This window comes from Bombyx mori, chromosome 13 (genome assembly GCF_030269925.1).
Source record: "Bombyx mori chromosome 13, ASM3026992v2".
Lineage (NCBI taxonomy): Eukaryota > Metazoa > Arthropoda > Insecta > Lepidoptera > Bombycidae > Bombyx > Bombyx mori.
The window spans coordinates 14,568,461-14,590,633 of NC_085119.1; the positions used below are offsets into that span (position 1 = coordinate 14,568,461).

Below are 22,173 nucleotides of genomic sequence, written 5' to 3' on the forward strand. Positions count from 1 at the left end.
ACATAAAATTACATAGAAATAGAAATAATTACTAAATAGAGAGAGAAGGGATTAGAGAACGAAAAGAAAGAAGGAGAAAGAGAAAGGTATTATACACTACTCGCTTGTGTATGCGACTGTCGCGCCTGCGCACGTCTCATTTAACGGTTTTATTCCACGCACTTTTTTCCACGGATTTTTTCTTACGGTTTTACTATCACATTTTTTTCAGTTCGGTCGCGCAGTAAAATCCCTATCCTCTCCAAGCCTGCCGTAAGGAACTTCGTTCCAACAAAGTCGCTTTCTCTGTCCCTATATCTGTCTGTCCCTATGTATGCTTAAATCTTTAAAACTACGCAACAGATTTTGATGCGGTTTTTTTAATAGATAAAGTAATTAAAGAGGAATGTTCATATGTATAATAACATCCATTAAATAGTGGAAAAATCACTAATAAATTACAGTTTCCGAAGCGAAGCGAGGGCGGGTCACTAGTTGATATTATAATAAACGAATCGCGTAACGATTAATTAGCCTTTGACTGAGATTGGTATTTTTTTTGCATCGATAGGTAAACAATTTCAAGGCCCATTGTATAGTACAACTTTTCTTTCTACCTTTCAAATTTGGTAGAGTTAACATTGTTATTTGTATTTTGACATTCAACAAGTGTGTCATACTGACATCTAAGTTGAAATAAATGATTTTGAATTTTGAATTTGAATTTTGAAAGCATCATTTACACCAGAAATATACAGAGTGCTGGTAGATTCTAACACAGACTCAAAGAGCTCCCTATCACCAATTAAACGAAAATACCACGGAGAATTCTTTAGTCACGCTTCCATCTACGGCGAGAAATGTGCTGGATAGTGATAGTGTAGGTCACTAGACACCTAAATGGAAATTTTTAATTTTCTTAAATGTTTTTGGCAATCTCAAGATAGCAGTTTGATCTTAGCAGCTATATTGATTACTGGTGGTAGGACCTCTTGTGAGTCCGCGCAGGTAGATACCACCATTTCGCCTATTTCTGCCGTGAAGCAGTAATGTGTTTCGATTTGAAGGGTGGGGCAGCCGCTGTAACTATACTTGAGACCTTAGAACTTATATCTCAAGATGGGTGGCGCATTTACGTTGTAGATGTCTATGGGCTCCAGTAACCACTTAACACCAGGTGGGCTGTTAGCTCGTCCATCCATCTAAGCAATAAAAAAAAAGGTGGACCGTGAGCTCGTCCACCCATCTATCATCATTAAGTCAGTCATTTGAATAATTCAAGTTTAAATAATTGCCCATAATATGATAATTTCGCAGGAATCGAAATCGACACAATTTAACCTTTGTTTGATGTTTCGACGAGATAATATAGTACTAAATTTTAATGTTTGAATTAGCATATAGATCGAAATTATATATTTTATATATGTATTAGTATAGCTATTAAACTATATATTATGTATTAGTAATAATGTAATGATCTTTTACTAAATTGAATAAAACCATTTGTTTATTCGTTAAATATTATAATAATTTTAAATTTCGTTTAGATTAGTTAATTGCTTTTTTCTTTTTTCTTTTTTTTTTATTGCCCTTGTAGGCAGACGAGCATACGGTCCACCTGATGGTGAGTGGTTGACGTCGCCCATGGACTTCAGCAATGACAAGGGGAGGGCCAAGCCGCTGTCTACCGTTAAAATTATACCGCTATCAAAATATCTCTATAACCTCATAATTTAATTATATACAAATAGTTTTATTTGTTTTTTATTTTTAATTTTAATTTATTTTAGCTGTTTCTTCCTTTACAAAATATGCAAGTCATTTATCTGATTTAGTTGTGTACTTGTTCAAAGATATTTCCTGGCAATGGTACAAATCAGCGTGCAATAATTTGTAACCAAGCGCGGCCAGAATCCACTAGTGAAATCATAAAATCCAACAAACTTGTTTTTAAAAAGAACGCATCAACTCAAGTATATTAGGTATATATGTTTCGACTAGTGTTAGGATTGTTTTGAGTCCGCATCGGTAAGTTTTACCAACATGCCCATTTCTGCCGCGAAGCAGGTATGCATGCCAGTTTGTTGGGTAAAATAATGCCTCTATACGGGTGGCAACATTCACATTGTGATTGATATCTATCGGTTGCAATAAATACTTATTACTAGGCCTTAAGTTCATCTGATTCTCTAAAGCAATAACAAAAAAAAAACTTCATATTTAAAACACTCATTTGCATCGAAACTTTTGACGGTGTGAAAGAGCTTTTAAACTAGGTAATAAAATTTAAGCAGTCAACCAAATTACCGAACTATATATTGCAATTAGTGTAACTACTCCCAGTCGTACAATTTATCACCGATATATAACTGCATCAGTTAATAGCGCTGCAAACCGTAAACTTGTAATAGAAGCCATAAATAGATATAATATAACGATTATAATTGTTCATTACAAATTATTGAAGACTAGCTGACCCGGCAGACTTCGTAGTGTCTCAATCGATAAATAAAAGACCTAAGTTTTGTATAACATAAACTTAAAACAAACAAAAGGAATCCGTCCGACGGAGAAAACATCAAAAGGAAAAACAAAATTGTTATTTTTATTTAATTCCGAGCATTTTCATATTTACCTACCTTTTAAACCTTTTCTGGACTTTCACGAATAATTCAAGACCAAAATTAGTCAAACTGGTCTAGCCGTTCTCGAGTTTTAGCGAGACTAACGAACAGCAATTTAATAATTAATAACTTTTAATTTAATAATTAAGCGATAAAAGCCCTTTATACCAAGAACTAAAGTTCTTAGTTCCCAAAACTTTCCAAGAATAAATAAAACGGAATCCATCCTAATATTACTATCTAGTATATTACTTGTTATGCGCTAAACTAATCGTCTATAGCTGTACCCGCAAGATTTGCACGCCTCATACAAGCAATCAATTGTATCTGTTCAACTTCTGAATTGTGTACCAATCTCTATTTGGTATTCTATGTTATGAACTACGCGGTGCAACCCCTAGATCAATACAGGTGCGGTATGCACGTAGCGCCTCTATTGAGTTATAGCCAAATTTAGCAGCATAGTGTTGTCGCATTTTGTTTTCCTGCTTTTAAATTTCCATTCGATTATTGCCGCTTATGTAAGATTTGTGATTGCCCTATACATTAAATCTATTATACCTGTTTAGATTAACAAACGCGGACGTCAAATTAATTTTTAAACATCATGAATATTTGGCTTAACGACATATATATTTTTTCATTTAATGAATATAAAATATGTATATCGACTTGTGTTTTTGTAATAGTGTATCAATTAGAACAGCTTACAGAGACGGTGGTACCTACCCGTGCGGACTCACAAGAGGTCCTACCACCAGTAGTTCGCAAATTATAATTTTGCTGGTTCGATTTTTATTACACGATGTTATTCCTTCACCGTGGAAGTCAATCGTGAACATTTGTTGAGTACGTATTCCATTAGAAAAATTAGTACCCGCCTGCGGGATTCGAACACCGTTGCATCGCTCAACACGAATGCACCGGACGTCTTTATCCTTTAGGCCACGACGATTTCACTGCTGCGCGATTTCAATGCTTAAAGATTAAAACTTGTTTTATAGCTAACTGTAGTAGCAGTTGAGTTTGCGGTCATCCTGTTAAGAATTGTTTCGATTGCTATTGAATACTAGAGACAAAGTGACTACTATAGCAACAAAGCTATAAGCAAACCAAGCAGTAATATTATTTTCCCAAATTTAATTATTTTACTAAATATGTCACATCACTGGTAACTCCAACAAACCGCAGTACAGCGTTCGGTAGCTGCACGATCAATTTGAACCGATTTGTGTATGTTCAGTGTTGTGCAAATGGCTCACGCATTGCTTCATTTAGACAAACATACGAGATAAATTTCTGATCATCGCATATTATGCAAATTCTTAAATCGAATTGGCTTTCGAATAACTTTCTAACAATAATATATTTTAGAGCACGCTTAATAAATATTTCAGAGATATTTTAGGTTACTAAATATTTACGTTACGAAATGATTTTTACTAGGAAAGTGCTCGTTGCTCATCTTATTGAAAATATATGAGAGAGTCCATACATAATATGATTTTTTTTAAAGGTATTTTATGACCTGGTAACTAATACCTTTAAGTCATGTCTTATTTTAATTTATATTCATATTTTATCGAGTGAAATGAAATGAAATGAAGATGATTAATTTGAGATATTAATCAACTGGGATGAAATTAAATGAAATGGGATGATATAGAATGAAATATAATCTGAGTAAAATGGTGGTCATTTACTGAGATTTTTTCAGTGGACTTTTTGGAGGATCCCGAGAAGTTACATCCAGCGGATTTGTTTCATTTTCCCCCATTTGTGCCCTTTCACAGATATTAAACAGTTAATAAACCACCGTTATTGCACATTTAAACCTGAAGAAACACTAAATAAACAAAATAAATCAAATCACACAACTTCACTTCTCGCGTTCCAGCCAAAAAGTCTCATAATGTGAATGATCTGATCTTACAGATAACATTTAAGTCTCGATCGGATTCGGATCTAACATTGGGATCGCCTCTTTCAAAATATTTTTTTTTTTGCTTAGTTGGGTGGAGGAGCTCACAGCCCACCTAGTGTTAAGTGGTTACTGGAGCCCATAGACATCTACAACGTACATGTGCATCCCACCTTGAGATACGAGTATAAGTTCTAAGATCCCAGTATAATTACAACGGCTGCCCCACCCTTCAGACCGAAACGCATTACTGCTTCACAGCAGAAATAGGCAGGGTAGTGGTACCTACCCGTGCGGACTCACAAGAGGTCCTACCATCAAAACATTATTGTTTTACGGGATAAAGAAACCGAATCCTAAGAAGTCCTATTAGAGAGCGAGTTTTTGTAGAGTCGTAAGTTCTTAAAATTTAATTGCAAATGCACCATGAACTATTTTTCATACAGTCCGACGTACATTGATGCTAGGGTTATTTAAGTTTTGGTATCTTTGTAAGTAGCTTTACTGATAGTACTTTTTTTAAACGATAGCACGCTTGCCTTACTGTTGATTTCGTGGTTACCGACATTATTAAATGATAAAACATGGTATGTTTGAGGCGATCTCTTTGACTATTGGAACGACAAGACTGTATTTATTTTTGTATAATAAAAAAATCCAAGTTTCGATTATTATTTACTTAAGTAGATACTATATTTCGATGATGAAGCAATTCTTTTTTTTATTGCTTAGATGGGTGAGCGAGCTCACAACTCACCTGGTGTTAGGTGGTTACTGGAGCCCATATACATCTACAACGTACATGTGCGTCCCACCTTGAGATACGAGTATAAGTTCAAAGCTCTCAGTATAGCTACAACGGCTGCCCCGTCCTTCAAACCGAAACGCATTACTGCTTTACGGCAGAAATAGGCAGGGTGGTGGTACCTACCCGTGCGGACTTACAAAAGGTCCTACCACCTGTAAAAAATTGTTTGCGTCAAATTGTTTGCGAATACGTGTAAATTAATGAATATAAGAATTACAAAAAAAGCTATCCAACAAAAGGAATAACAAAAACCTAGTCCATTTCATTGTCAATAGAAATTAAAGGTATTGAATTTTTGAAATGATTAATTACCTACGTACATAATATATAAAAATACTTAAAGCTGAATATTTGGTGACCGGGAACAAATTTGCGTGTCTACTGCTCGTAACGTTTGAATACGTTTTCCCAGTAATTACCATATTACTCGGACTTCATTCGTGAGTTAAAACGATGTGTGAATCTGATAGAAAATTGTTCACTAATTCCTGGTATTCGTGATTGAAGATAGGCTGGTGTTTATGTGAGGTTTGTTAAAAGAAAGAATTAAATAGGGCTGACACCGACCGAGATTCTCATTTTTTGATTAACTTAAACGTGATCATCATCCTCATCATCATCATCATCATCATCATAGTCGGTTACTCTTGGCAGAGCAGTCGTGGTCATGTGGAATCCTTATTTATTAGAGCCTTGACAGGTTTTCTCCATAGTTGGCGAACTGGGCCTTGGCGCACGCGCTAGTTAAGTGGGGTTTTAAGGATTTTCACTTGATCAGTCTAGCGCACAGGGTTTCTTCCACGAGATCTTTTAAGTAAGTATAATCCTGCCGATTTATTTATTAAATGAGTTATATTCTTTTCTATTTATTAAAAGCTTAATAACGCTAACAACTGCATTGCAGGATGATTTAATTTTCACAGTGCAGTCAAAGAGCGATACGAATATTTTTTTTAAGCGCTAAGATGGTAAGACGAGCTCACGGTCCACCTGGTATTAAATGTTCACTCACAACAACTTAAATTCCGCCACCCACCTTGAGACATGTTTTTTTTTTTCGTTTCCTATTCGCTTGTAGCCTAAAGGGCTATGGCTGATGAGCTTACGGGATTCAAGAGTGTGCTAAAACTGGCCTTAGCAAGAGCAGTACTTCGCAGAATTTAGCAGTGGATCGTAATCGCGACTCACTGAGAGGATTTGGCTAGAAACTCAGTGGGTTTTGTATATGGACTAGTTCGCACGTCGCATCGAGGTACTTAAAGAACCTAAAGGCACTGAGAGTGACTCTGGGAGATCCGATGACACATTGTTCGGGCGACGATAGATTTGCTTTGTCCAATCAAAAGGGTAGGGATATGAAAAGCATGAGTTCTAAATCTCAGTTTTTCAGTGCAACCGCTATTCCGTCCTTCAAACTGAAACGCATTACTGCTTCACAGCAGAAATAAGCAAGGCAGCGGTAACTATCCGTGCGGGCTCAGAAGATGCCTTACCACCAACATAAAGCACCAGAGGTGCGCGAGTAACTACAATAATATGTGAGTGCGTTTCCTTCTCCTTGCGTAGATAATCCTCAATGCTGAGGGACGTGGTCTCGTTTAATAACTTTCTTCTGGATTATCCTGCGTCAGCCCTGCCTATCCTCGACTGCGCGGATGGCATCGTAGACTGAGCGTTGGGAGTAAAGCGTATATAGTCCGAGCAGCGCATTATACTTCTGCCTCTGGGCATTCTTCCGCATACCTTGCCTGTTACTTGCCAGCTTTTCTAAATAGTAACCTCTCTAAAGAAAAAATACGGTTAAATTTTTCGCGGTAGGAATGCATAGGTAGTGTTCGAAACCAATCTGTGGGTATTTGAATTTTTACCGCGGCAACACAGGTCGCGATTTGACGGTGTCTTCACGACTTGACATCTATCACTTTAGCTTGCTTCTCGAAAGGGACGGTACCCTCTGTATGACTGTCTACGCTACGGTTTACATTATCACTAATCCTTATCCACTCGTACCCTAAAACCTTCTCCCTAAGTGATACGGCGTGAGTCAACGAGGACATCGGTTTCGGTGAGTGATTAAATGATATTTTGTTACAGTAGTTCATACGGAGCCCTAGGCCGCCACGAGGGCGCTGGGTTCGGATCAAACGGGTAGTATTAGCTTTCGAACTCATAATTTTACACTATTACGAAAAGTATCCACAGTGCTTAAGAAGCCATAAGAGTAAATATTATCTCATGATTAACTTCAACTTCAGTGCTACTTCGTTATGATCTACTGCGACCCTTTTAAAGACTCAGACCTCTTATGAATTCTTCAATTTGAATTAAAACACCTTACTACTCGTATAACTTAAGCAGTTAAAACTTAACAAGCTGGAGGAAATTTTGTTATAGCATTAAATATTTTCAGATTGCCATATTTCGTTCAAAGCCCGTGTTCGCTTTCACGTTTCCGGGACTAGTTGACGTTTCGCATACTCGAGACCCACGCACGCGACCGCAAAATTTTCAAGTTAATTCCCGTAAAATATAAAGCGGCTATTAAATACTGGAAGGGAAGTGAGTCATTACGCCTTACGCGAAGCAGTACGGCTTGTAAAAGACGATGTAATTACGGCAACGGCTTTCGCCGAGACCGCCCGAATGTCGACCCCACCGCAAGCCGAATTCCGCTGAACTTCACACAGCAATTATAATTAATTATAATTTATATTAAGGCTACGTATGCGTGCACGAGCATACCCGATTCACATGATTCGATATTTTCAATTTTGCAAATACAAACGTTTCTAATTTCTTATCTTCAATTGATCCAAAGTTATTCTTCTTTTTTAATACTCATCTCGTGTATCTGCTCGAAATTATTTCATCAAGTGAACAGTTGACGATGTAGGTTTTTCATTACTTTTTCCTCATTTTGTCTGAAGCGGTTCACCGCAGATGCAACATGTCGACTATTTACTTAATCATTTCATAGATAGATAACGAGTCTACGGCTCTTTTGATGTAAAATAGTTACCGAAATCTATAGACATCTCTACGCGAATGCCACCATCAACCCTCGGACGCAATTTACTATTGCATTTGCCATACCTGACGCGCTACAGAAGCGGAGTAACCCCACGAGCTTCCTAAGCGCATTGATATATTGAAAGCTGTACGATTGCTGGCCATATCTAGCTTACAGGCTGCACGTGTAAAAGGTCATGCAGTAGGTCCAAACGTCGACGTCGCCCAAAACACGTCATTACGGATCCTCCCGATCCATTAACGGTGCTTCTAGGTACCACAAGAACCGGTCACCGTCCTCGTCAAACCCGTTACTTGCGACGAAAGGCTCGACTAGCGAATTAACCCATAGACACAGCCCACTGAGTTTCTCGCTGGATCTTCTCAGTGAGTCGCGCTTCCGATCCGGTGGTAGATTCTGCGAAGCACTGCTCTTGCTAGGGCCAGTGCTAGCATCACTCCGGTTTGAGCCCCGTGAGCTCACCTACTAGTTAAGGTTACGCTGAAGTAGCCTCTCAAGGCTATCAGCTTAGGTAGGGCGAAAAAAAAGGTCCGAAAAAGAGCTACTTTTACTTTTAGTGAGCAGCATTTAAACATGCGACCCAGCATATTCGCCCTTATCAACAATGCCCTCTGTTCTTGTTCAATATCGGCATCAATACTGAGATCAGGGGGATAAAAATGACCCAGATACTTAAAGAAAACTCGTTTTAGCGACGTCCCGTTGAGTTTTACCGGTGATACAGTTTCTGATCTTCTCCCTGCCGCCTCAACGTTATCCAACCAAACATCTATGATTTTTCATAATTATATAACAGCCCGTGCGTCAGACATTAGTCTTCGTATGTCTTCATAAGATTTCTAAGATCACCAACTGATATACTCAGCATCGACATGCCATCACCGTAGCTAATATCGTAGATGGACACACCGTCCTATGTAGCAACCGACTCTGGTGCTGCTGAGCTCACGTTTTAGTTCGTTTACATATAAATTGATAGGTGCGATAATAAAAAGAAGATGAGGGGATCATCTCAAACAATTCCTCAGAGCACTTTCCATGGAATATACGGTACTAAATACAGAGGGAACCGAAGTCCCTCCGCAGACCCAGAGGTTCCAAACGATCCGGGGATACTTTAAAGTTTTAATTGCTTGACAAGCTTAAAATTACAACTTACGACTTACTTAATTACAAATTACGACTTAAAATTACACTAGAATATTCCCGTCGCATCGTATGAACCGACCTAAATATTTTCCGCCATTTTGGCAGCACCAGGTGAGGTCGTGCGTAGTTGTGAAACTCGTAACTTCTTAATAAAATTTACGCCGGCACTCGTCACTTCACAGAGAATCTGAGGAGCGGCCGACTCAACTCCGAAGCAATTATGCAAAGGAGTTCCCCCCTCCTACGCTGAGCCGAAACTTTTGTGTCTGTCAAAATTTCCAGTCGTGATAAAATTTTATCGGTATTATTTTTGGGCTGTATGCCCGAGTTTCCGTGGCTCTTTGATTTTGTTTCGAATTTGGAATGTTAAGAAACGCGATCAGAAATTTCTCATTGACGTTAATGTTTTACTGCCAGTTTACGCTTGCTGCGGCTTATGAATTTAATTCTATTAATATTGCTTGATTTGGTTGGTTCATTGTAAATTTCAGAATCTTAAGTCTTTGTTCGATTCGTAATTCTATCTTTTTTAATGATTTTTATTTCAACTTTACTCTTTACTATTATTAAACGGCTATTTTCCAAAATTTGCACTTTATAATGTATTCACAATAGTGTTACTTTACGATACTGCTTTGTGCATAGCCGCAAAGACTAAGAACAAATCAGTGTACTTTTTACCCTTACTAAAATCAATTTCTCTTTTTGCCAGCAAATATGAGCAAACAGGCTCACGATTCACTGAGTCATAAGGAAAATAAACAGTTTGTCAGTTCATAGGCACAATCTGATGCCTCCTTGATACAAGGTCAAGTTATGAAATAATATTTTTCCGGAAATATATTAGATTTTCGACTTAAATGAGAACTTCCAACCAGATTTATTAAAAGGCATAGATCTTTACCACGTTGTGTCGATGGCCATTTAGAATCTATTGAAGCTATTTCATAAAAATAAAAGTTGATTTTCTTAAAAAAATATTATCTGTGCACTCAACGATCGCTCCATAGATGCCGGCAATAAAACACAGAAAGATTCGCAGCCCTACTCACCCCTTTAAATTATATTTACGTTCAACGTTCAACGTGTCCAATTATGAATGAATGTAATATTTCAAGATTCTCTCCTCTAGTTACGGAAATACAAATTTGTTTAAATTACGAATCTCAATTTGAAAACGTTATTTGTTTTATTTCTATACGCTTCCCTGATTTCGGTTTCGATGGGAATTATTTCGGTCTTCTTTTTGTATTGAAGTATGTTCTTGTTATGAATGGCTTCTGGATATTCAGTTTGCAAATTCAAGCGTCAAAGTGGCTTTGTAGTCCAAAATAAACATGAAACTTTATATTCATAGGTTATTAAAGCTTAGCATAGGTTAGATTTGTGCTTTTTCTACCGCGGAGCGGAGTTTCATGTGTTCTGATTTGAAGGATGGGACGAAAATCGTAATACTGCTATAAAGTTGTAACCTATGAGACTTCATATCTCACGAGACGCGATTGCTAGATAGGATAGATGCTGCATTCATATTGTGATGTCTGTAGGCTCCACCACTTAACATCAGTTAGGTAGTGACCTTGGTCTTTCGTTTACTATATGATAAAAAGTCCGAAGAAGTTACAGAAAGACCGTTGTGGTATGTTTTCTAGGAAAGGGGCTTATTAATTACGTAACTAATTTTCGGAAAGTATGTCCCTAATCTGTGTTCACAAATACTTTCGCTAAGAAGTAATATACTCGTGTTCGTGCACAAAAAAAAAATTGCCCAGATAAACACAATTTCACCCTACTAGTGAATTTTACGCCGTGGACAGGGGAAAGTGGAAAAAGATCCTAAGATTGAAGCTCATGGGTGATGGTGGTCACGACCCTCAGACATGAGGAACACGACTCGAGGAGGAGGAGTGAATTTTTAGGTCCACTTGGATAAGTACCGCGGTCCTGCCTAATTATAATCATGAAGCAATCATATGTTACAGTTGATAGAGTAAAATAGGCTTTAAATGTCTGCAAAACGTTTGGGCCTATAAAAACACCGCTTGTGTTCATTCGAGATATGAACGCTTTGAAACTGCACGTGATTTTATCGCCTCTGTGATCTTTTGATGAATAAACCTAGCTGGTGTATCACGAAGCTCAGATTTTATATTAGATTTAAGTATCTTAGAAATTGTGTTTGGCATTTCGAGTCTGCGTGCAGTCTTGTCTCATATAAATGTTATACATATTGAGTAAGAGAAAACCCTAGTTTAGGGTTATCAAGTGCTTCTTTTTAACTAAATATATATTTTTTTTTTTATTGCTTAGATGGGTGGACGAGCTCACAGTCCACCTGGTGTTAAGTGGTAACTGGAGCCCATAGACATCTACAACGTAAATGCGCCACCCAACTTGAGATATAAGTTCTAAGGTCTCAGTATAGATACAATGGCTGCCCCACCCTTCAAGCCGAAACGCATTACTGCTTCACGGCAGAAATAGGCAGGGTGATGGTGCCTACCCGCGCGGACTCACAAAAGGTTCTGCCATCAGTATTTTTAACGTCCTCTCATTTTTTACAGCTATGACACTCGAGTGCTCGGGCCGTCTGCTCACTGGACTGACGAGCCCTTCGCAAACCGAGCACGCTGGTACAGCACGCCGTCTTCTGGTCTCCACGTGGATGCTGTACAGGCCCGAGACAGAGCCGTCTACAGATGCAGGGTCGATTTCCAAATCTCACCCACCAGGAACTACAGGATTGCACTTGATGTAATAGGTAGGTGTTAATCTGTAAATAAATGTAATGGTGCTTTTTTTCACTGCTCTACATAGAATGGTTTATCCTACTCTTCAGAACGAAACGCACAAATGATTTTTGCGTTTGGCGTGTTGTGTTTTGGCGTTTGCTTTACCAAATTACAATACATCCTATCAGAAAATTGACAGGTTATAGGGAAAAAATTAAAGATATTTTACATTAGTGGAGTTTCCTGGTGCAGTCTGTTGCACAGATCGTACGACAGTGTAGAATTATAACGGAAACCATAGAAGGTATAATTAAACTTATTGATCAAAATAAGAGCTGCTTTAATCACTAAATAGATTAAGGAAAATTAAACAATCTTCGAATTTCGATTCTTAGAACTTACAAATACCTTTAGTTGTAAATAAACTTAAAATACGCATTTCACTTTCTATATTATCAGATAAGTAATCCGATCGCAAATATGTATTATAAGATAGAAGAATAAAACATGACAAAATTCAACTACAATAAAATCTATGTAAGTACAAAAGCTTCAAATTTTCCACTTCGGAGGCGATAAACCAGACCTTTCCTTTATCGCAGGTGCCTGAAAAAACTATATCCGTATCTCGGGAACGATCTTGAGGCAGATAGGCGGAACTCTTAAATTCTCACCTAATCTCTCGCTCGTATCTCTCCCCTTTTTCTACGTTTTAATAAAATAATTCACCCCGAAACAGCGGGCTAACAAAAAGCTATGAAAAGTCGTCGAGCAATCTCGATAAAAACTAGTACGATCGTAAACTTGACCCCCTGTTATCCTGTGAAATCAACACGGAAAGTTTAAGAAAATGTTAAATAGGGATGTGATTCGTCGCGTCCTCATTGTCACAGATATCGATTTATGTGACAGCAATCGACTGAAGAAGTATTATTTTATCAGGCAATATTTTTCTTCGTTCGTATTTTGAGGTGTGGTGAATTTTTTTATTCTGATGCCAAATGTGTCCTAACCACTTTCTCACCTATTTTTGGCATGAAACCATCGGGGATGCAAGGTGTCGGCAGCTCACCTCTGTCGGGGTCTATACGCTTTACATTTGTGTCAAAAGCCGTAGACCTTTTGGTGTACCAGACAGTTTATTCTTGTACACTTTTATAGTCCATAAGGTGCAATAATTCATACTCTGAAATTTGTTGCCATGTCCCCGCATTCTAATGATCACTTTTGCCATATCACATCTGACCCTACAATTGATTCTCTTCCATTATGTATGAAAAGTTCTAAAGAATATACTTCTTCAAAATATTTTTTAAGGAAACCCTTAGAAAAAGAGACTCTGGAAAATATCCTTTTATCAGTGTGTTCATATGAAAGGCCTATTGAAGAAGATTAATTATACTTACTGCAAATATGTGCTTACTGTAATTGGACACCTGAAACAGCGACAGAGTGATGACTTTAGATTTAAGAGTGAAATAATAAACATGGAACTGGCATAGAGTGATTGGACAGTTAATTTGATTATTTCCACTTCGTTTTGCGGTGTGATAACAATCGGAATTCTCACATGGGTTAAATTTCATCGTGATTTCGTAATATATCTATCTACGTTCCTCCTTTTCGTCAAACTAGTTTTATGAAGTGTATAAATTATAAAATCGTCTTTATTGCGTTATTGGGTATTCATATTTCACCTGGAATTAAGTGATTATCGGAGTTCATTGAGATCATAACTCAAATACCATCTTGAGGCGTGAAGTCGAAATCAGAAATTCGTTATTAAACAGTGACAATTGTTGACTGTTTTTATAATAATTGACCCTTGAATCGGGAAAGAATAAGAATGATAATGTTCCGCGACAGAAATAACTTAAGTTACATAATGTTTGTTTCTGATTTGTCATGGAAACATCATCTAAGAGGTATTTCACTTATCAACTTTATATTGTAGTGATTTATCTGTGCACCTTTATCGATTGTTTTTTTATTAGATATCGTGACAGATTATTTGACTGTTGCAGTTGCATTATTTGGTAGCTTTCTCGAAAAAAAATTCACAGTTTTATCGCGTAAATTCTGAACGATGCCAGTGATCAATCAATCAGTACATGCTAGCTTTTGATGCGGGCTGACTCGTCGTGCGTAAGTAGCATCTTGAAAGAACTAACTAAAGCAGCCACGGCAAAACATTTCGAAAATTACATTCTAAGCTAAAAAAGTAAAACTTTCCTTGCCTTCATTCCTAAATAGTATTTACTAAGTGTCTATGAGAATACGATTTCTTAGAAGCCAGTCCTTAAGCCACAAAGTACGAGATAGTATACGTTTGAAAAACTATTAGAAATTTTGTAGCATTCGGCAATAATGATTATGTCTGAACACTAATTTCAGAGAAAAAAAATCCCTTTATCGATATCCCATGTCCCATCTCCGCTCTCTTCTCAAGATGATTTACGTTAGCCGCTGACACTAAAAATGTGGGTCAGTTTGGGAATTAAAATTTTATGAGGACTTTGGGTGTATCTAAAACGTGCGTAAAGATAAGCCGTATTACCGAAATGGATTACCTGCTTACATTATGAGCGTCTCTTAGTTTTTACGATATGTATAAAGAGAATATGTTTTTATTTCACGTATGATAAGATTAAATGGGGCTACCGTGTTTCCCAAAATGTTTGAAACATTATTGATATTGGAACAAGATTATTAGATACGAATACATATTTATGTTTTACTGTTCTAGATGAGCAGATTCGTTGTCCACGGTTAGTCACGTTGTTATAGGATCCCGGTGACGTGCCATGTGAATGTCACCACACACGTCGTGTGGAAGTTTTCTTAAGTGGTTACTGGAGTCCATAGACATCTACAACGCAAATGCACCACCCACCTTAAGATATAAGTTGTAAGGTCTCAGTATAGTCACAATGGCTGCCCCACCATTCATTATGAAACGCATTACTACTTCACGGCAGAAATAGGCAGGGTAGTAGTACCTACCCGCGCGTACTCATAAGAGGTCCTACCACCAGTAATTACGCAAATTATAATTTTGCGGGTTTGATTTTTATTACACGATGTTATTCCTTCACCGTGGAAGTCAATAGTGAATATTTGTTGAGTACGTATTTCATTTGAAAAATTGGTACCCGCCTGGGATTCGAACACCGGTGCATCGCTCAACACGAATGCACCGGACGTCTTATCCTTTAGGCCACGACGACTTCAAACGGTTGCGCCGTGAGTCCGCACGGGTAGATACCACTGCCCTGCCTATTTCTGCCGTGAAGCAGTAATGCGTTTCGATCTGAAGGGTAGGGCAGCCGTTGTAACTATACTGAGATCTTAGAACTTAAATCTCAAGGCGGGTGGCGCATTTACGTTGTGGATGTCTATGGGCTCCAGTAACCACTTAACACCGGATGGGCTGTCAGCAGGTCCACCCATCTAAGCAATTAAAAAAAAACTCTTCCTAACTTTCTGTATTTGGAAAGAGTTTTATGACCGGCCTGCCTAAAATCAACTCTCCTTGGGCTATATCTGCCATATAATATCCACTTGTTTCTTCTTCTTTTGGTGTTTCGTCAGCTTCACCCGTTTTTTGTTTTATGATTTGTATTATTATTACAAAAAATAACTTAGATTAAATTTAGATTTTAAAATACCAACAGATTGAACAATCATATTTTATTCGCCTAATTTTCTAAAAATCTATCTTTCAAATGTACATCTAAAAATTTGAACATATTCCAAACAATAATAATATACCCCTTCAGAATGAGAATTTAAAAATATAGTAGGTAGCGAGTGACCTAGGGAGGGAGTGGGGGCTAGGGGGTTGATATACTTTTGAGTTTGAGCTAAGGTTACTTAGAAATTGAGCGCGGGTGCGTTATCTTGGTGAAACAAAACAACTTTAGCGAGCTAGCTCCGCCGTTGCTTGCATAATTCCTCACGCAATTTTGTTATTTGTCCTGCGGACAAAGCCCGCCAAATCTTAGCTCCATGATTGAGATATTCGATCATTACCACCCCTTGGCTGTCCCAAAAAAATATGGAATCGCCTTAAATTCGGAGTTGGAAATGGCGGAATTATAGGTCATAGTTATGAATCGAGTCAAAAATCGGTCAAGATCTTGTTGTATCCTACCCAAATAGCTTTCAGTCTCGTTTGTTTCTGCGCATAAGAAAGCATTCTGGACATCAAGCGCGCTGACTTTTTTGATTTGACTACCTATATGGTTGTGTATAATATTATAGAGACTATCTATAGAAATCTCCATTTCTTCAGCTATAAAACAGACAGTAACACGAAAATCCGACAAGACAATGTTTTCAACTTTTGAAATTATTTGTTTAGTCATTACCGATGTAGGGCGTCCTGTGCGGAGTTTGTCGTTAATGGAAGTTCTTCCTCGTTTGAACTCAGCACGCCAATGCGCAACCACAAATATATAGGAACGTGAACCCCTAATGTTGCTCTCAAGGCTTGATTTACCAGCTCCGTAGCAATATTTTTCAAGCAGAGATACATATTTTATTACCGCGTGAGCTTCAATTTTATCCATTTTTAAGAACACGCTCCTACACGATGCAAGAAATAACTTCTATTTTTTATATATTAATTGCTTTCTATTATTATTATATCTAATGTCTGAATCAGCCTGCCAGTATTTATTTTTTGCTATCCAAAGAGAAAATAGCGCATTATCACTATTTATTGAACACCCTTCGTATCTTATCTATCTATCATAACGGCTTAAATAAATACAAAGCATATGTTATTTATGTACGACAAAATCGCCTATATTCTCGTTAATAGAAATCATGAATAGGAGAATACGTGAGTCATTGAAAGCATTTTACTTTCCTTAATAACCTAATGGGTGGAGATTAACCTCGATAAGGCTTGTAAAGATCCATGGATAGTCCCATTCCAAGTTTATCTTGGTCGAATCAACCCGGTGTTACTTGTGGTGATTGAAAGATTTCCCAAGAAACTTTTATTGAACATCACAAGGGAATCTTCCGGCTTTTTGTGTTTTTGTTACGAGATTTTGTATCGGACTAGTGAAGCACAGCCACGCTTGGTTGAGAACAGCGCTAATTGTATGGAAAAATATGAATTTCTTGAAACTACTTACACGCCACTATCGTATCTAGATCGTTTTAAATATAGTTTGGTTATTCTGATTATGTTCTGAACGTTAACCAAAATCCGTTTTCGAGTTTTTTCGTATAAGAGTAACAGTATCCAATCAATCCTCACAAACTTAGGCGTTTATAATGCTAGTAGGATTGACTTTTGCGGTCAGAGGATCGATGTGAGAATAGTTTAATCGACGATGCTCTTCAATCGAAGGTGAATATCTGCAGGTCTCATAGAGCTGATATGATGATATGATATGATGATATGGAAGAGGTATTCGTTACTACAAATCCACGTATCTTTATCACTTAAACATGTTTTGCAAGCCTACATCGGTATCATAAGCTTGCTAAGCTCTGCCACGAAGCTATCATAGGTTCCGTGTTTATAGAGTGCTAAAAATGTTGATAAATACATCTTATTCGTACGTGTTTAGGTTAACTTAGTATTCGAAAATTATAAAATTAATATATTATTGCGAAATTAAAAACTTAACAATGGGATAATTAGTATTTTAAAAAGAATTACGTTCAATCTTCGATAAGACCGCCAATTGTACTTTTTTGTATTTAATGTTTCGCATTGTTTTTTTTGTGTTTGATAAAGAAAACTCTCTCTCGCTCTCTCTCTCTCTCTCTCTCTCTCTCCTTCTCTCTCCCTCTCTCTCTCTCTCTCTCTCTCTCTCTCTTCATCGCGACTGAAACTTAAAAATAGTGCCACAGAAACACATATATTTAACTTACGGAGTGCAAATATTGGAACAGTTTACCCTTATATTCAAATGCACCAATTGATTCGAAATCTTCGATGCAAACGTTTCGAAGTTGCACAAAAATCCTCTATTTCATCCTTTATCAAATAACGGGAACGCGAATTCAGTCTAGTACAGCGGTCGAATGCGAGGGAAATTTTCATTTTCTGCCGATCCGCACTTATACGGGACGTATGAAACAATGGGCGGTGGCAGATGTTCATTTCGGTAAGCGATAACCACGTTGTGGAATACGTGAACGTCGACCGATAACCAAAATCAGGAACGGACAATCTTAGCAGCATTTTATTCAACCTGCTCTGTTTTAGTGAGAGAGAAAGAGACAGAGAGAAAGAGAGAGAGAGAGAGAGAGAGAGAGAGAACAGGTACACTTTACTGTACACCAAAACACAAGATAGATTCAATAACATTCAAAAACAGATACGCCTTTACAATAGGCGGTCTTATCACTAAAAGCGACAACCGTTTAATTTACAGAAATTCTGGAAATTATAAAAATATAGCAGGTATGTTCCGGTGCACTATAGACAATATATTATTATAGAAAATATAATTATATTCATACAAAAAGTAGATATATAAATAGTCTGGGAGACAAAGCAGTTACGAAGTCGACTTTCGCTTTAAAACAATTGGGGTCATGATAATGCCATTTCTAATAGTTTCGAATATTAATTCATATAGCAGTTACAGCAGTTTTGATGTTAGTTGAACGAACCTCAACTTAAAGAAATGCCATTAAAACCAAATAAGGCTTGGGACTTAAACAGATCACACCGATGAGAACTTCTTCTAGATTAACCGCTATTTGTTCAATAGGTTTGTGTTTATGAAGGTTACTTGTTGTTAATCTATTAGCGATTAGTTTACATTTAATCGGCCTTTAACGGCCGTCTGGTGTAGTGGTAAGTGACATGGTCACTACACAAGGGGGTCGCGGGTTCGAATCCCGCCAAGGGAAGATATTTATATGTTAAATATAAATGTCTTTTCCAGGGTTATGGATGTATATTAAAATATAAGTATGTGTATAATAAAAATCTTACATTTATTTCCGTTATCTGGTACCTGTAACACAAGTTCTTTACGAACTTATCACGGGACCAGTTAACGTGGCGTGATTGTTAGTAAATATTTATTTATTTAATCGCACAAGCGTCGCAAGCTTAGGCGCGTCATAGCGCTCAGAAATCGATGTTGGGGTGAGTTCATTCTGAAGATGGGTGGTAAGCGGCAGAAGTGATTTTCTTGAATAATAATTTCCCAAAACTATCTGACTCATAATGTTACAAGTATTAATTCTGATAATTTTTAAAAAAAATTATTGCCCTTGTAGACAGACGACCATGGACTGCCTGCTACGTACTGCCAATTTTTTACGTTCAGTCCTGGTGAGACTGGAAAGGCCTCTAGATTACCAGTAATCTCAATAAAAAAAATCTTATAAATTAATCTTAAAATAAAGCTTCTGAATAAAGCTTGCAAAGAAATTTTCGAAAAGAAAAGGGTTTGTTCTGGGAAATTTATATTTCTGCGGAACGAAAACTGTGCAAAACCATTAGAACTATGAAAGAAAATCACTCGCTAGTTTATTCATATTTCAAAAATGATTTTCTAAATTCACTGAATGAGAACAATTCAAAATGATATTGAAATGAAGCAGTATTTTTTTTCTGATGCAACCGATACTGTGTTCAATCTTAATAAGGTTGGCACTAGTTATTAAAACTTTAAAATGAATTAAATAAATTTGAAAATGGACTAAAGTAGATAGACAGCGGCTTAGCTTTGTCTCTGGCAATGCTGAGGTCCATAGGGGACGGTAACCACTCAACATCAGGTGGGTTGTATGCTCGTCTGCATACAAGGCCAATAAAAAAACAGTTTTTCCTGATTCTAATGATACTCTACCAGTAGTACTAAGTCTACCTGTCATCGTAGCGCTTGCAACAGTGCCATAATATCGAAAATTCATTATAACAAAAAATCTCGATAGATAAGGCTTAAAACAATTTGTAAATAAATTTTGCTTTGCACTGAGAGTATTTTTTCATTAAGACTTTTTAATTGCTACTGTATGAGCTTACAATCCATTCTATGTTATGTGATTGATAAATATAACAATTATCGAGTATCAAAACCAACACACAAAACACGTTTTATTTAAAAAATATCCATTTCCGGGCAGCCCTATAGCGGATATATCCGACACTCATTTACCGAACCTTTTGTTTCGGTTCGAAAACATTTTCATTTCTTCGTCCACACTGGAGAGGGTCCTAGTTTGTTTATCCGCAATTTGAGGATATACCACAAGCGTCTATACTTTAGCGATTCTCCGCGTACTGATTTCGTTTTGATTGTGAATAAATTTCGGTAACAGAGGTAAACACCGCTATTTGCCCGAATAAGTGGAATTCGTTCTGACAAAAATGTTTCGGATTTGTTTCCTTGTATTATTATATGGTGAAGGTTTTTATTTTCTTCTTTTGTTTTCCCTTCGAGGAGAAACTATTTAGAATTTTATTTTCGTATATTATAGACTTATCCATTCTTTCCAGTCCAGTCTTTTATCGAGTTTTAAAACTATACTATAAATAATGAAACCGTATTAATATAATTTTTATCTCACGTTCGGTGGCGGCTTTTACGTTTTAGATGTCTATGAGCTCCGGTAACCAATTTAAACCAGGTGGGCCGTCGTCTACCCATCTAAGAAATAAAAATAATTATTTAGGTATATATTTATATGTACCAATTTCATTTCAAGACGATATATTATCAAATTACTAAAGTAATTATTGTAGTAGTAGGTGGGATTAAGGATACGCTTTTCAACGATTAAGGACATAAGTAAGTTCAAAAAGAGTCTTTAGGCTGAAGAAAACTGACATAAACTGATAAATTAACAGTGATATTTTTGCTGAAACAGAACGAGTGACCTCATGGAACATCTGGTATTAAGTTCTTGCCGGAGCCCACTAGTCATTAACGGCGTAAATGCGCCAAACATCTGGAGGCATGAGTTTTAAGTCTATAGTACAACGGAATCCCCAGCATTAAAACTGGAACACATTACTATTTCGCGGCAGAAATAGGCGGAGCCATGGTACGTGTCTATATAGGCTTACAAGATGCTCTATCACTAGTGAAAATTTCTGACCAGTAATTTTTTTTTACATTGTGGAATTTTGGTAGAATTTTTTAGTAACACCATTTCCCCAAGCTCCTCCCTTAATTCTCGATGGATAAATATCTCTCTAAAGCGCTCATGAGTTCTTTTGTAATTCGCTGATTATATTATGGCGTTCAATAAGCATGTTTAGGACATAAAAGTCAAATGAGTTCTTTTGAAACGTGAAGAATCTAGAGTGTGCAAGCGTCTTAGCTAAAATACTTTTTTGTATGTTCTCACTTGAGGTATCGTTTCTATGAAATTAATAGCACGCTGAGTTCTAAGCGAATGCGAAGCTATCATTCAAAAATGAACACTGTAAAATTTCAAACATAATAAAATTACTTGAACGAATTTTGAAATGTGAATTCTTAACGTAAAACCTAAACATAAATTATTACGAGCATTAAACATTTTATTGGATAAGGATAATAATATTAAGTCTGTAATCATTTATAGCATGAAATGTTATTTCATTAGCCTTTTATTCGCTTTTAGAATGGGCAACATTGTAATTTATTTTGCAAAGTGAGTTGAGTTTTATGACGTGAAATAAATTGCGCGTATTAATGGTGGAACTAAAGTTTGATACAGTAAAAAAAGCCTGTTACTTCTCTTTTAGTCGTTTCTAGGGGGTTAGTTTTACTTTTTTGTTTATAAAATTTATTTCAACTTACTCCGTGGTCCAGTAGTTAGCAGCCCTGACTGTTACACTGAAGTTTGTGGGTTCGATTCCCACGTCGGGCAAACATTGTGTGATGAATAAGTTTCTTTGCTCTTTGTCTAGGTGCTTATTATGTATTTATGTGTATATTTAAACATATTTA

The 22,173-nt window shown here is 36.9% G+C and overlaps 1 protein-coding gene across 8 annotated transcripts in view; it reads left to right on the forward strand.

Annotated features, from left to right (window-relative positions):
- Positions 1-22,173, forward strand: part of LOC101738258 (hemicentin-1) — a 304,965-nt gene that overhangs the window by 240,281 nt on the left and 42,511 nt on the right. For all 8 annotated transcript variants that reach the window (XM_038015172.2, XM_062671912.1, XM_038015173.2 and 5 more), the window contains one exon: positions 12,080-12,276. In XM_038015172.2, coding sequence (XP_037871100.1) covers positions 12,080-12,276 — 197 coding nt within the window. The remainder of the gene's footprint in view (positions 1-12,079; positions 12,277-22,173) is intronic.